Here is a 13,152-nt window from a genome sequence, read left to right as displayed (position 1 = left end):
AGATATTGCGTATGTATCTGAAAATGAGCCTCTCGCCAAACATTATGTAATAACAGCAGGTAGACACGTGTTTCGCCCATGAGGCTGGGCTCATCAGTATCGCACCGTATTCTGCCACAAATTTATTCGACTACCGCCATTCTTGCTACAAATCGGCTGCCGAGAAACATATTGTTGATTGGATGGTCTGAATGGCTAGCGTGGAAGCTACACGGTTATGGTTGGCGAATCGCAGCTGCTCGCTGTACTAGTGAGTGCTCAGCCTTGTGCTGATAGCCGGGAAGAACGCCCCCTTTCTTCACAACAGCAGGTACTGTTAGGCCTACTGGTACAGCGAAGGACAGTTTCACTTGTATGTGTTGTAAACCTACTTGAATTTGAACATGTGTTTTTTTTTGAGATGGCAGAATACAATACTGTAGCACTTTTATATTTACCTGTATCTGCATTCAGCAGTAACAATTTAGCTTAATAAAAAACATTAGGCTGCTAAACCATTGTTGATTAACTGTAAATTTTAAGGTTGATCAACCTAATTAGCTAGAGTTAATACGAAAGCTGAGCAGCAGATTAAGTTATTATTGTCATACAGTTTTTTGTACAGTATATATATGTGGCAAGTAAATTTCTTATTGTTTGTTAAATTATTGTATGCAGGTCACAAAGCTGTTCAACTGTTTATAAATTGTAAGCTAGGCAATAGGGGCTGCTCTAATAAACGAAACGTACAGGACTTACAAAAGAAGCAATTTTTTTGTGCAGTGAATTTTGATAAAACTCTGGTTCGTTTTTGATCTGCTGTACAATTTCAATATGCATTAACATTTTCTCTATTTTGTCATAGATGTAGTAGGCCTACATGCTAATAACTTGACACGCATGCCATCATACTAATTTTTCTGGATTTGGAGTGAATTCAAGAACTTTGGAAGTTGGATGGATATCGGAATCATGAGTACAGTATCCGAATACCACTGTGATACTTAAACCTAACAAAGGAGGAATTAAAAAAGTTTATTGGAGGAATTTATATTTCCAATGTTCTGGATTAGAAAGATTCTTTTCAGCAACAACAGAAAACTCTTCGCATTCTTATTTCTTTTCGCGTCTGAGTGAGTTTGCGTATCAAGATTTCCTTCTCTATTACAAACTGAAAGCAAGAAAAGATATCGACTTGATGTTGAGGACGTAGTGCGTGAATGTACCTGTACCTACGCAATGCACTCACCGTCACAAACCATACCTTGTATATACTGTACACTGTACAGTAGAACTTGCATGTAAGTTACTGGTTCCACAACCAGCACATGCGAATACAACATTGGGGATCTACCTTCCCTGATTCATGTACACTGTACAGTTACTCACGGCGTCAGACAGGGTGAAATCCTAAGCCCTTATCTTTTTGCTGTTTATGTAGATGACTTGACAAAGCGACTAAATGCATTATCAATAGGCTGCTATATCGGTCATGCATGTTTAAACAATCTTAAAACAATGAAAACTATTAATACTACAAAAAGTGCTCAATGCTAAACAAAAAAGCAAAGCAGAGCGAATTAAATCAAATATATATATAGGCTATAATTATTACTATCTGAATCCTTAACAGCCTGTTTCACCTCAAACGGATCATCAGAAGAGTCCTATTCAAATAGAATCTATTATAGAAAGATTATATTTGAATAAGACTCTTCTGATGATCCGTTTGAGGTGAAACAGGCTGTTAAGTATTCAGATAGTAATAACTATATATATACATATTTGATTTAAAAAATCTTATGTTTGCTAACGATATGTGTTGTTTTGCCCGGAGTTTGAAAGGTCTCCAAGCTATTTTGTCACTTTGCTCCGAATATGCTAAATCTCATGATATTATGTTTAATGCATCAAAGACACATTGCATAAATTGCTTTAGTAACAAACGCATGAACTTACAATGTGATTCTGTTGTGACCCTTCAAGGTCAACACGTTGAGTTTGTGCAGTCAACCAAATATATTGGTGTGCTCATTGATTACATGTTGTGTGACAATATTGATGTAAAAAAACAAATCTGAGCTTTGTATTGTGCCGCTAATAATGTGCCTTCGTTTGTCAAACATTGTAGTGTGGATGTAAAACAAGCTACGTTTCGAGCTTATTGCATGCCTCTTTATAACGCACACGTATGGACCAATGTCTCTGTTAGATGGAAAAGAAAGTTTAAAGTTGCTTGTAAACAACCAGTTATATAGAGGTGTATTTGGTTTATGTGGATTTGAAAATGTGAGCACTCACCAAGTTCGCTGTAATGTACTAACGATTGATGCTCTAGAGTCATTCCATTAACAAAGTGTCTATTCCTATGTTCTCAGGGGTGAAGAATTCAATTATATTGAGAAAAAATGTATATATTTTTTTGTAACGCTGCCCAGAGTCTGAAAATAACCTGATTTGTACCATGCTAAATGCTGATGTTCATTTAAAAATCAAAGTTTTGTGATGTTGCTTGTAATTTGTTGTACAAGGAAGACTGACATGCAGCCTACTCATAGTAGTGGTAAAGTGTCATCGTCCAGCGATTTTCTCTTGTTTCACCTATGGTTATGTTTGTAGTTTTCTGACCTGAACGTGTATTTTTCTTTTTTTTTTTCTTATATCACCACATGGATGTGTAACATGTATTGTATATTGTATATATATCTGAAGCAAATAAATAAGCAACGGACAAGTCGGGACCAGCGATATTCATTCGTTATATACGAAATTGACCCTCGGCACACCGCGCAGAGTTACTACGTCGTATTCATTACGTCTCCAGAGTTAATTACAAGACGTTTTGAGGACATAAAAAACACTGTATTTCACTGTGAAATGAGTGCTGTCACAAGTAGAAGATCTGCAACAATAAATTTCTATTTTTCTTCATATGTTCTGCTTTTTCTTTTTTGGCGTTCTGTTTAATATAGTGCTACAATATAGGCAACATACCTCAAGGTTTAATGGAAGAGAAAAGGAAGTTAGCCAGGGAATATGTTGATAAATATCTAAATCCTTAACTTTTTCTGAGCTGTATGTATGTAATTTTTAATAGCCTAGCAGCGATTTAGCCAATGCAAAGTGCAGAAATTTAATTTTTTGCATTTGCATCTGCATGATAAAGTTCAAATCGCGAAAGTTTTATCTTAACTTTTCATTACAATTTAGAGCTGAAGATGCGCACAGAATGCACCAAATTAAGTGTCATTTTTCAAAATTTTCTGGGGGGGGCCCCCAGACCCCCCGCCGTTTTACTCGCCTTCGGCGAAGACGCGGCCGGGCTGCGCCCGTCCGCAGCACCACCACTTTCACAGCTCGCCAGCCGCCACTGCTATCTCGTATAACCTTATTCTCAGTTCACAACGGCTGACTTCTAGGAGACACAGAAAAACTATCTTCCATTCCATCCCCCGGATCGGATCCTAAATTTGCTTGACTCTTTGTTAATTTAGAATGCAAAAACTTGACAACGCACCATGGCCGATCTTCATAGCAAATTTTTATTTATTCATAAATTTTTCTGAAGGTGTTACGACCGTACCAAATTTCTTTCAACTTAATAACTTACTTCGGTCACACGCACGTTTTAACGTTCGGGCTTTGTCGCTTCTACCTTTTTCTCGACCTTTGCTATGTTGGCGTGTGTTGTTTTTGCTGTGGTGATCAAAAATAAAAACAAGTGAACTGAAAAACATAAATTTTAAATACGATTCTGGCAACACTTCCAAACCCGAAGAAAGGTTTTCACTTTTCATTCTTTTGAAGTTTAAAGAGAGAGAGAGAGAGAGAAACCTTTTATTTTGTCTGTTGCGAGAAAAGTATACGGTACAAAACATAGACAATGCAAATAAAATAGCACCATAACTAGAATCTACAACAGACAGGAAGCAGCGAAAGACTATAATAGTCATCGAGTCAGCTGCTTCCCGTGTTTTTAATGTGACAAATGTCAAACATCGGCATCACGTTGAAACCAAGATATGCGTTAAAACAGGATAAGCTTACGTTCCGTAAAAAATGAACACAAAAAGTTGTTTACTGCTGCGACAGTCAAGTGAATTCCTGTGGTTTTATTCAAATATCAAAAAAAAATCAACACAGGATTTGAGTTTGACCAACATGGTCTGCTCAGCCTGCTCAGCTCAGGCAACATTAAGTTGACAAAAGAGTAAGGACGATAGACTTTATTTCATTATTAAGCTTCAAGCTAACATGTTTTACTTATTGCTTTGCTATGTACTGAAAGGTTATTTCTGCTACCGTAGTGTCATGTAGGATACAATTATGGATTTGAATGAAGAAATATAGCATATTGCAAGTCAGGGTGTTTGTTATAATGTTATATATGGATCAAAAGTGCTATAATAGGTGATCAGACAACGACAGCTAAAATAAACAAATTTTGGACCAAATTAAATCGGACATATCCCTAGAAGCTAGAATAATCAAACAGAAACTTTTATAATTTAGCCACATCATGAGAAACACATCACCAAAAAAAGATATCATGTTTGGTTTGATCATCGAAAGAATAGCAAAGGGTCGTCCCAAAACGAGATCCCTCGACACAGTGACGAATGACAGCAGGATGGGTATGGAATAGCTAAAGGGGATTGTGAGAAATCTAGAGCTTGTGGAGTGACTAAATGGATAATGATGCTATGATCTGATAAGGCATCAAGGATGCAACCTAGTTTGTACCATAAACAGTTTGGACCGTCAATTCGTACCTTGAAAAGATCGAGAAAAAAAATAAAAAAAGCCAAAGTCGCTGATCGCAGTTTCCACAATCATTTTAAAATTTTCCCCCTGAAAAGATCAAGAGAAAAAATAGCTCAAAATCGAAGTCCGCTGATTGCAGTTTCTGCAAACATTTTTCCGCAGTTTCCGCTAATTAACTATAGAGTAATCTATGCTCTAACCCTAACCCTCGCTGATCGCATTTTCCAATTTTTTCCGCAGTTTCCGTTAACCCTTACCATAATTCTAACCATAGAGTAATCTATGCTCTAACCCTCGCTGATCGCAGTTTCCGCAAACATTTTTCCGCAGTTTCCACAAACATTTTTCCGCAGTTTCCGCTAAGCTTTACCCTAACCATAGAGTAATCTACCGGTGTGCTCTAACCCTCGCTGATCGCAGTTTTCGCAAACATTTTTCCGCAGTTTCCGCTAACCGCAGTTTCCGCTCACCCTAACTCTAACCATAGAGTAATCTATGCTCTAACCATAGAGTAATCTATGCTCTAACCCTCGCTGATCGCAGTTTCCGCAAACATTTTTCCGCAGTTTCCGCTAACCGCAGTTTCCGCTAACCCCAACCCTCGAGTTTGTTTTAAATTGTTTGGGAAAACTCCGATCAGCGACTTCATCTTTGTGCTATTAAACTCACTGCGATCAGCGACTTCGGCTTTTTTTAATTTTTTTTCTCGATCTTTTCAGGGTACGAACTGACTGTACGAATGGTTCAAGGTACAAACTAGGTTGCACCCAGGCATCAAACCCACGCCTACCAATTCAGAAGTTCCCACACTAAGCCATGATTGAAATTTAAACAGCTTAGCATGGTTATAATAACTAGTCTCCAACCGTTTCAATTGTTTTACAAATGCCAACAACCATAACTTAATGTTGTTTTTGTTTCTGTTTTCTTTGACAAGATAAACATTGATCGCTAGCTATATATCAGCAACTTCGGCTTTTTTAATTTTTTCTCTCGATCTTTTCAAGGTACAAACTGACGGTACGAATTGTTCATGGTACAAATTAGGTTGCATCCTCGAATGTCACTTCAATCTGCTGTGATAGCTCAGTTGGTTAACTGGCCATCTTTGAACATTAACAAGTTACGCGAAATCAAGCAGCTCATAAAGCGCACTTGTGCAACGTGTTTTACACTTAGTGGCTTTTTTGAATGGAATAGTTTGCAGACAACACTTCAACAATCAAAAACTTCAAGCTGCCAATCCCAGTAATTGTGTCAGTTCAAAGCCTTTACAAATATATATATATGTGAAAATGCCAGCATCAACCTTTCAAAGACTTTTTTAATCTAAGGATAAAGATTCAAACCATTCAATTAAAGTTTTGCATTTGTTAAGAACCAGAGCTCTTATTTTTTGTGCAAATACTTAACTTTTTTTGTTTGTATAATTACCTAACAATTTTCCAAATGAGCATTGATGTTTATATATAGCTTGCAGATGTTTTTAAATAAAATATAAGCATTTAGATTATTGAAGTTACATGAAGAAACAAAAAACTGAAATCCTAGTATGGTAAGCTATGCCTAATGCCTATTTGTATATCCTATTTGATGTGTTATTGATTTTGTAAGTAATTGATTTATGCTTAGCATTTGCTGATATATGTAACAAGCAGGAAATGGTGAGCTATTGTAGCAATTCAGAAGTGCCCACATTTCTGAAGTTATTTTAGTGAGTACCGGTAATCATTACAAAATTTTATTTTTACAACACAGCAATTGAAGCTGAGTAGAGAGTAGAATAATGTTAGTTGTTGCTACTTTGCTATTGCCGTATATTCTCATGGTAAACTGCATGTTTACCTGCTCTGATCTCAATTTTGTTCATGTTAGTTAAACTTATTAATAGCATTTGCTGATTTAAAAAATGTATGCATTTGCAGGCAAACAACATTATCAAAGTAATTGTAGCAGGAGTTCAACTTGTTGGAAGAGCTTTCACCAGAGCTGTTCAAAAAGAATATAATGGTATTTTTTGGAATTGTTTTTAAACAACAAATAAACCATCACTTTGTCTCCAAAATAAGTTTTATGTATTTCAAAGCATTTTCATTTCAGAAATCATCTATATAGTCATTCGGTGGTTTGATATTAATAAAGTTAAAAATTTAATGTTCTGCAAGCCATATATATTTTATAACCAGTGCTACAAACACACCACCAAATTGAAAATCGTTTACTTACCTTTGCTAAAACTAGTTAAATGTGGTTGTTGACAACTAATTGTCTGTTATGAGCACAGCCAGCAAGCAAGCTGCAGCAAAAGCTGGGGGTGGAAGGAAAGGTGCTGAGTCCGCAGCTTCTTCCAGTTTATTTGGAATGTCCTTGGATGAAGCAAAACAAATAATCAATATTTCCAACATTCAAAATCGTGATGAATTAATTAAGGTGTGTTTTACGTTCATTTTTTATAACAATGTATTTCAGCAATATATTTTTGAGAGTAGCAAATAATAGATCTACAAGTATTACTTGATTAAAATACCATAATACATGCACAGTGTGTTAATTTTGTCAGCAATGGTTTTTAACTTTGTTTTACAGTATAAAATTTACAGTATAATTGTTTTGCTCATTTTTCATTGCTTGTAATTTTTAGAGAGCAAATTTTGAGTCTTTCCCACAGTAAATGTAATACACTTATGATAATGGAAGGTTTCTGATCGGAAAATACAATTTTGTCGTTACCACACGTATGCGTCTTTTCAGTGCCCAGTTAATGGACAGATTTATTTTTGTGTTTATATTTTTGTGAACGACAGTCAAAAGATCGGCAAGATCACCAGTTTTGAAGATCTTGAAGATTAAGATCACTTTTTGTGTACTTAAAAAAATGAAGTTTGTGATAACTGATGTTAAAAAAACACAAATTTTACCATAAGCAACCTGATTAAAAATAGTTGGAATTGCTAACTGTTGCTTTTAAATGCTTGATCATTGGCCTAAGAATTGTAGTGTTAGGAACTGTTACTGTTAGGCCTATCAAGCGTTGTCGTAATTTGCGCAAAATCGCAACGTTACACCCAAGGCTGGAGTAATTACAGTATTGAAAAAGTCACAAAATTTGCAATTGCTTTTATGCTTTTATTTAAAATAAAAACACACTTTTGAACTGCACCGTTTTTTACCGAATTTTTTTCGGGTTTATATTGGAAGCTTTTATTCGTGATACCAAGTATTTTTCAATTTTTACTAGATTATATCAATGTTTTGCACCATTTACCCATCTGGCAACTTTGATACTGTTGTCTGCCATCAAAAATGTTCACAGGTCTGTGATCTGATTAATTGCTCCAAACAAAAATATGAAGGGAGGCCATACAAAAAAGAGGCAGCATATGTTTTCCCATTTAATGTATTTGCTTATGCTTAGATCCTAAACGATTTGGTCTGGTTGATTTGCTGCAATAAACCACAATGCATGACCAAAGGCGGCTATAGAGTCCGGTTTTTTTAGATTTTAGATCCATTCTAAACTCTTTAAAGATCTAAAATTGGGTCAAAGAAAACAAGCATTTTTGCAATTTACAAAACAGAATTGTGAGCAAACTTGAATCATTTTTATCATCCGTCAAAATAAAGTATATGCGATAGTTGACTTATTTGTTATGACTCACACAGGAAAACTTTTTAAATTTTGAAATGGCAATGCTGACCAAATTAGATTGAAAAACTTTCAATCAACTTTTCTTGGACACATATCATTCACAGTGGCTTAATGTTAGTAATTGCCACTACTTACTTTGTTCAGTGCGAGTTCTAAACAAAATGCCTCTATCCAGTTAGTAAACTTCAATTTTAAAGTGATCTTCTTCGTATTGTTTCTCAAGATCACCCAAAAAGTGATCTTAAATCAAAATCTTCAAGATCAAGCTCTTCTCTGGCGACAGTTGGTGGAGATAAATGCAAACATTTCTGTAACAGAAACAGTTTCCCTTGTGCAAGTTCTGTTTAAAACAATTTTGTTCCACTTGACATGGCTAATGATATATTTTATGTTTATTTCAGCATTATGAACACTTGATGAAGGCCAACGATAAGGCCACAGGAGGTTCATTTTATATCCAATCTAAGGTAAGACACATCTAAGGATTAACGCTTAACAGAACTAATTTTAATTACGAGAAACGCCTGAATAAATCACATTCTTCAATATATATATGTTCTGAGAGTGCTGAAAATATCTTCAAGGCGTGTAAATTCAATATGAGTATAAAGTAGGGCAAAATGGGATACTTAAGCCTAAACAGTCATAAAATTCTAGAGACTTAAGAAAAACGAACTATTTTTGTTTTAGCAGAAAGGTCAGGCATCATGCTACACAAATCAAACAAAAAAAATATTAAAAAATGATAATGCTCATTTAAGTATCAAATAAATTCCAGAGGTGCCTTTTTTCCCATTTTGCCCCATGGGTGGGGCAAAATGGGATGAGAGAAGTGAATCAGAAATTTGTATAGCAACAATGCATTGACAGTCTAGAAACAAGTTTATCGTTGATGATTAAACAATAAACATGCAAAATAGCAGAAATAACATTTGAACCACAATTATGATCAGTTTTGTTCGTTTTCGATATAGGGATGGGCAATTCAGAATAATTCACTATTCCAGAATTATTCCGGAATACTAAACCGAATCCAGAATCGAATCCAGAATACCGAATCCTATTAACTTCCAGGCTCCAGCAACACAAAAAGTAAAAAATCTCAGACACAAAAGCTACACAATCAAAGTAAATGTTTGTTGCAATGCAACACATTAAGGCATTCTAAATGACTTCCAGCCAAACGGGAGCAGTGTTGCCAGATAATGGAAGCCGCTTGGCAACAAAAAGTAACTAAAATTTCACCAGATTATTAAAACACCCTAAACGGGCCCGTAACCAGCCGGGGGCCAGGGAGGGCCTTGCCCCCCTGAAAAAATTTTGCCTCCCTGGCAAAATCCCAACATTCTCGAGCAACAGCTACAATTACAATGATTTTGCCCAAAAAAATGTTTCGCCCCCCCCCCCTAAAAAAAGTTGGGCCCCCTTGCTCTGCAGTCTGGCTGCGGCCCTGACCCTAAATAAAACAATTTCGCTTAAATATAAATAGTTTTTAAGACATAAGACACTGCCATCATCCATATGCAAACCTCTTGCAAAACGTTTTCTATACGAGCAGGGATTATTTGCTAAAAAGTTTAAAAAAATTGAAAAAACTTTCTTGAAATTTTTTTTTTTAATTTGATATTCTATTTCCCCATCTGGCAACGCTGAACGGGAACGCAGCTTAGTTGCCGTCAAGCGCAGTCGAAAAGAACCGCTCGGAAGATGCTGAGGTGTTTCAGAGCCAACTCCTTTAGCAGGGGCATCTGCTCAATGTTGTTACGCCCACCAGTCAAACTATCGCAGAGTCGCATACGCACGTGGATTGAAAAAAAGCATTGCACGATTGTGCATGTGCACAAAGCGTGAAGAAAATTGCGCGCTTAGTTTCTTTGTTTGCTCATGCGAGCGAGTGACGTAGAGTTGCATGCGCCGTGCGCGCACAACGCGTGTACAATGTTTTTGAAAGTGCGGAACTGCGGATGGTGTCAGTGCAAAGAAAAAAGTGAATAAACCACACTTTTTTCCAGTTCACTGTCTCCAGCTGACAGCTTGCACAAGACTTATGCATATCTTTAAAACCGAATCTTATTACCCGGTTTTATTGCCGTTTTGGATTCGGATAGTTTAGGATCCGAATCCTTCTGGATTCGGTATTCTGAATTGCCCATCCCTATTTCGATATTGTCTTTTCCATTATTATTCAATGCATAAATCACAAGTGTAAACAATAAGACTTTTGTCATCCTGAACTCCTGCACAAGAAAAATGTGCCCATTGCTCACAAGAACAACAACAAATCCACCCTTCATCAGATGTCGAATAGCTGTGCAGCTTTCTTGTATTCACATTCTTTATTCACAATGCACTCTATAGCGGCTTTCATTGTGCCTTCATTCCAATTTTGCCGCGTTGTTTTTCGAATATAAGTTCTTACCATTTTACTTTTGTACCAAAAATATTAGCTAGGATATTCCTGAATGATAAGCTATAATTTAAGATCTATTAATAAACAAATAATTTAATTCTTCTATGTCCTGTAGCATATAGCTTCCAGAAGTAGGCTAACAAAAACGAAGAAACCCATTTCACATGTCGTTTCATGCAATGATGTAACTATCCCAATATGCCCCATTGCACTACACAGAAAAAAAAGTGGCTGTAAAACACTTGCAGTGAAAGGAAATTTAAATATTTTTCTTCTTATGCTATCACTACTTCCTAAAGTATTATGAGAAAAAGCAACAACTGCAACAAATAATTATTTAGCATAAAAAAATCACGGAAACATTTGGCCGTTTTTTTTTTACGAATTACCTGTTTTTTTAATTCTGCAGCACAAAACACCTCTGTACACTAAAATTACAGAATTGAACTAAAAACTGATTCAATTCCAAGATGGCTACTTCCTACCAAAATTTCAGCTATGTGGCATAAGTAGTTTTTTTAAAAAACGAGAACCTCGTTTTGCCCTACCACCTCATTTTGCCCTACTTTCCCCTAAATCGATATAGCATTAAAGCAGTACAAACTACTAAATGTGATTGGTTTTCACGAGATTCACAAGATATCCTTGTGTCCAGATAGTAAAATCTACTATTTTTAGATTGATTCAACGTCTGCAGCTAAGTATTTTGCTGTCTGGGTAATTCCCAGGTACAAAAGTTGCCGTTTTTATATTGTTTCAACCTCTTACAACGTTGAAACAATGTGAGTTTAGAGACTTTTGGTGTCCGGGGCTCCGGGCTGTAATTAACTTTAACATCAATTTGCCGCATTCATTTTCCGTTTAGGTTTATCGAGCTAAAGAAAGGATCGATGCTGAATTAGAAGGAAAAAATATTGAGGATGAAAAGAATAAAAGTATGGAAGACAAGCCAAGCACGTGACCAAGGCGATGATGTCACGAAAAAACTTGTACACAGGCCGATGTCTGACTGCACAAATTTTTTATCCATAAACGGAAATAAAATGCGGTCACTTGACTATTTACTGGAGATAATGACGATCCATTTGATTCAATGAGCGATCAGGATCAGCATTTCCTTCTCCATTCCTGGATCTGCCTTTTTCTATTCTTGTTTTAATTTCCATTTTAATAAAGGCCGACTCATCGTACTTGTGATAAGTTCTATGAAATATTTCTACGAATTGCACCAACGGATCAAGAAATAACACAAATAGCCTACCATACATTTTAATATGCAAAATCATTGCAATGCTTGCCGTAATAGCATCAGCAATCAGCATTATACCATATACCTAAATAGGCTATAGAGTTTTTTCCAAAAGAATAAAAGATGTAACTACTGCATTTGTAAAAAAATTAAATCTCTAAGCATCCAATTAGCATGTAAGATCGTATAGCGGTGCGGGCTGCCTGATGTTAAACACCCAATCCACACTCAGATGATTCCACTAGAATTAGCTGCTCGCATACCACCACCAAGCTGAATAAGAGAGAGAGAAAACAAAAACTTTTATTTCTTTTTTTGCCAGAATAGTAGGCTACACGGTACAATTATACACAATACAAATAAAATAGCACCATAACAATCTAGATTCCACAACCGACAGGAAGCAGCGAAAGACTAATGAGTTGTTCTATGTTGGAAAAACGCCGAATTGTCTCAGCGAAGCACTCAATATTGTTCGTCTGGTCGCGGTTTTTCTCTGGAGGAATACCCATAACTTTTACGAAAACATAAATAAAAGCAGCTAGGCTATACTGAAGTGTAGATACCTACCATAATATCGTGCAATTCGCTAGGCTATACGAAATTTAATAACTTATGAGATGCACGGTTGGTTAATAAATCAGACTACTAGCCTATGAATACTAGCTAGCTTATGAATAAAAATGAAAAAGCCTAAAACTGTATAGACATGACAGAAAGTATCTTGGACTGTATGAATTAAAACGAAATGGTGGGATCGTACCCTACGACCTTAGTTTGATTGAATTTACAAAGCAGTTAACTTTTGTGCGTGGTTGGTTGGTTTTTGAATCTGTATCCTCGGACTGACAAAGTTTTTCCGATTGTGAAAGTTTTCTTGCCGGGAAATTATTCCATTCAATAGGTGCCGCTGAATGGAGAGCAGTCCTGAATCCGTTTCTCAAGCGCACACCCCGAGAGTCGAACCAGCGCCGCGTAATCTTGAGCAGCGCAATTATCCACTGAGCAAACGGGGCGGACAAGTTCTACAGCCTTCCACTGACAATGAATCGGGTCGCCTTAAAAGTCCACTCAGTGAGTGAAGTAAAAACGCTTTTTGTG

General features: G+C 36.3%; 1 protein-coding gene across 1 annotated transcript; it reads left to right on the top strand.

The window, feature by feature from the left end:
* The first annotated feature begins 6,214 nt into the window (after positions 1–6,214).
* On the top strand, positions 6,215–11,992 carry LOC145783508 (mitochondrial import inner membrane translocase subunit tim16-B-like). Its single transcript, XM_082595397.1, has 5 exons — positions 6,215–6,298; positions 6,669–6,753; positions 7,028–7,173; positions 8,794–8,859; positions 11,668–11,992. The coding sequence occupies exons 1-5, from the start codon at positions 6,296–6,298 to the stop codon at positions 11,761–11,763; spliced, it is 396 nt and encodes a 131-aa protein (XP_082451523.1). The 5' UTR covers positions 6,215–6,295; the 3' UTR covers positions 11,764–11,992.
* Positions 11,993–13,152: the final 1,160 nt, after the last annotated feature.

Source organism: Aplidium turbinatum, chromosome 14 (genome assembly GCF_918807975.1).
Source record: "Aplidium turbinatum chromosome 14, kaAplTurb1.1, whole genome shotgun sequence".
NCBI classification, from domain to species: domain Eukaryota; kingdom Metazoa; phylum Chordata; class Ascidiacea; order Aplousobranchia; family Polyclinidae; genus Aplidium; species Aplidium turbinatum.
Note: the sequence above shows the minus strand (reverse complement) of the source record. Positions and strands in the feature narration are given on the sequence as shown.

What these genes read in the sequence shown, in the direction of transcription:
- LOC145783508 (XM_082595397.1), top strand. An exon ending in TGTTCAAAAAGAATATAATG is followed by an intron (nt 6,754 to 7,027) that starts GTATTTTTTGGA and finishes TTATGAGCACAG; the next exon opens with CCAGCAAGCAAGCTGCAGCA. An exon ending in CATTTTATATCCAATCTAAG is followed by an intron (nt 8,860 to 11,667) that starts GTAAGACACATC and finishes TTTTCCGTTTAG; the next exon opens with GTTTATCGAGCTAAAGAAAG.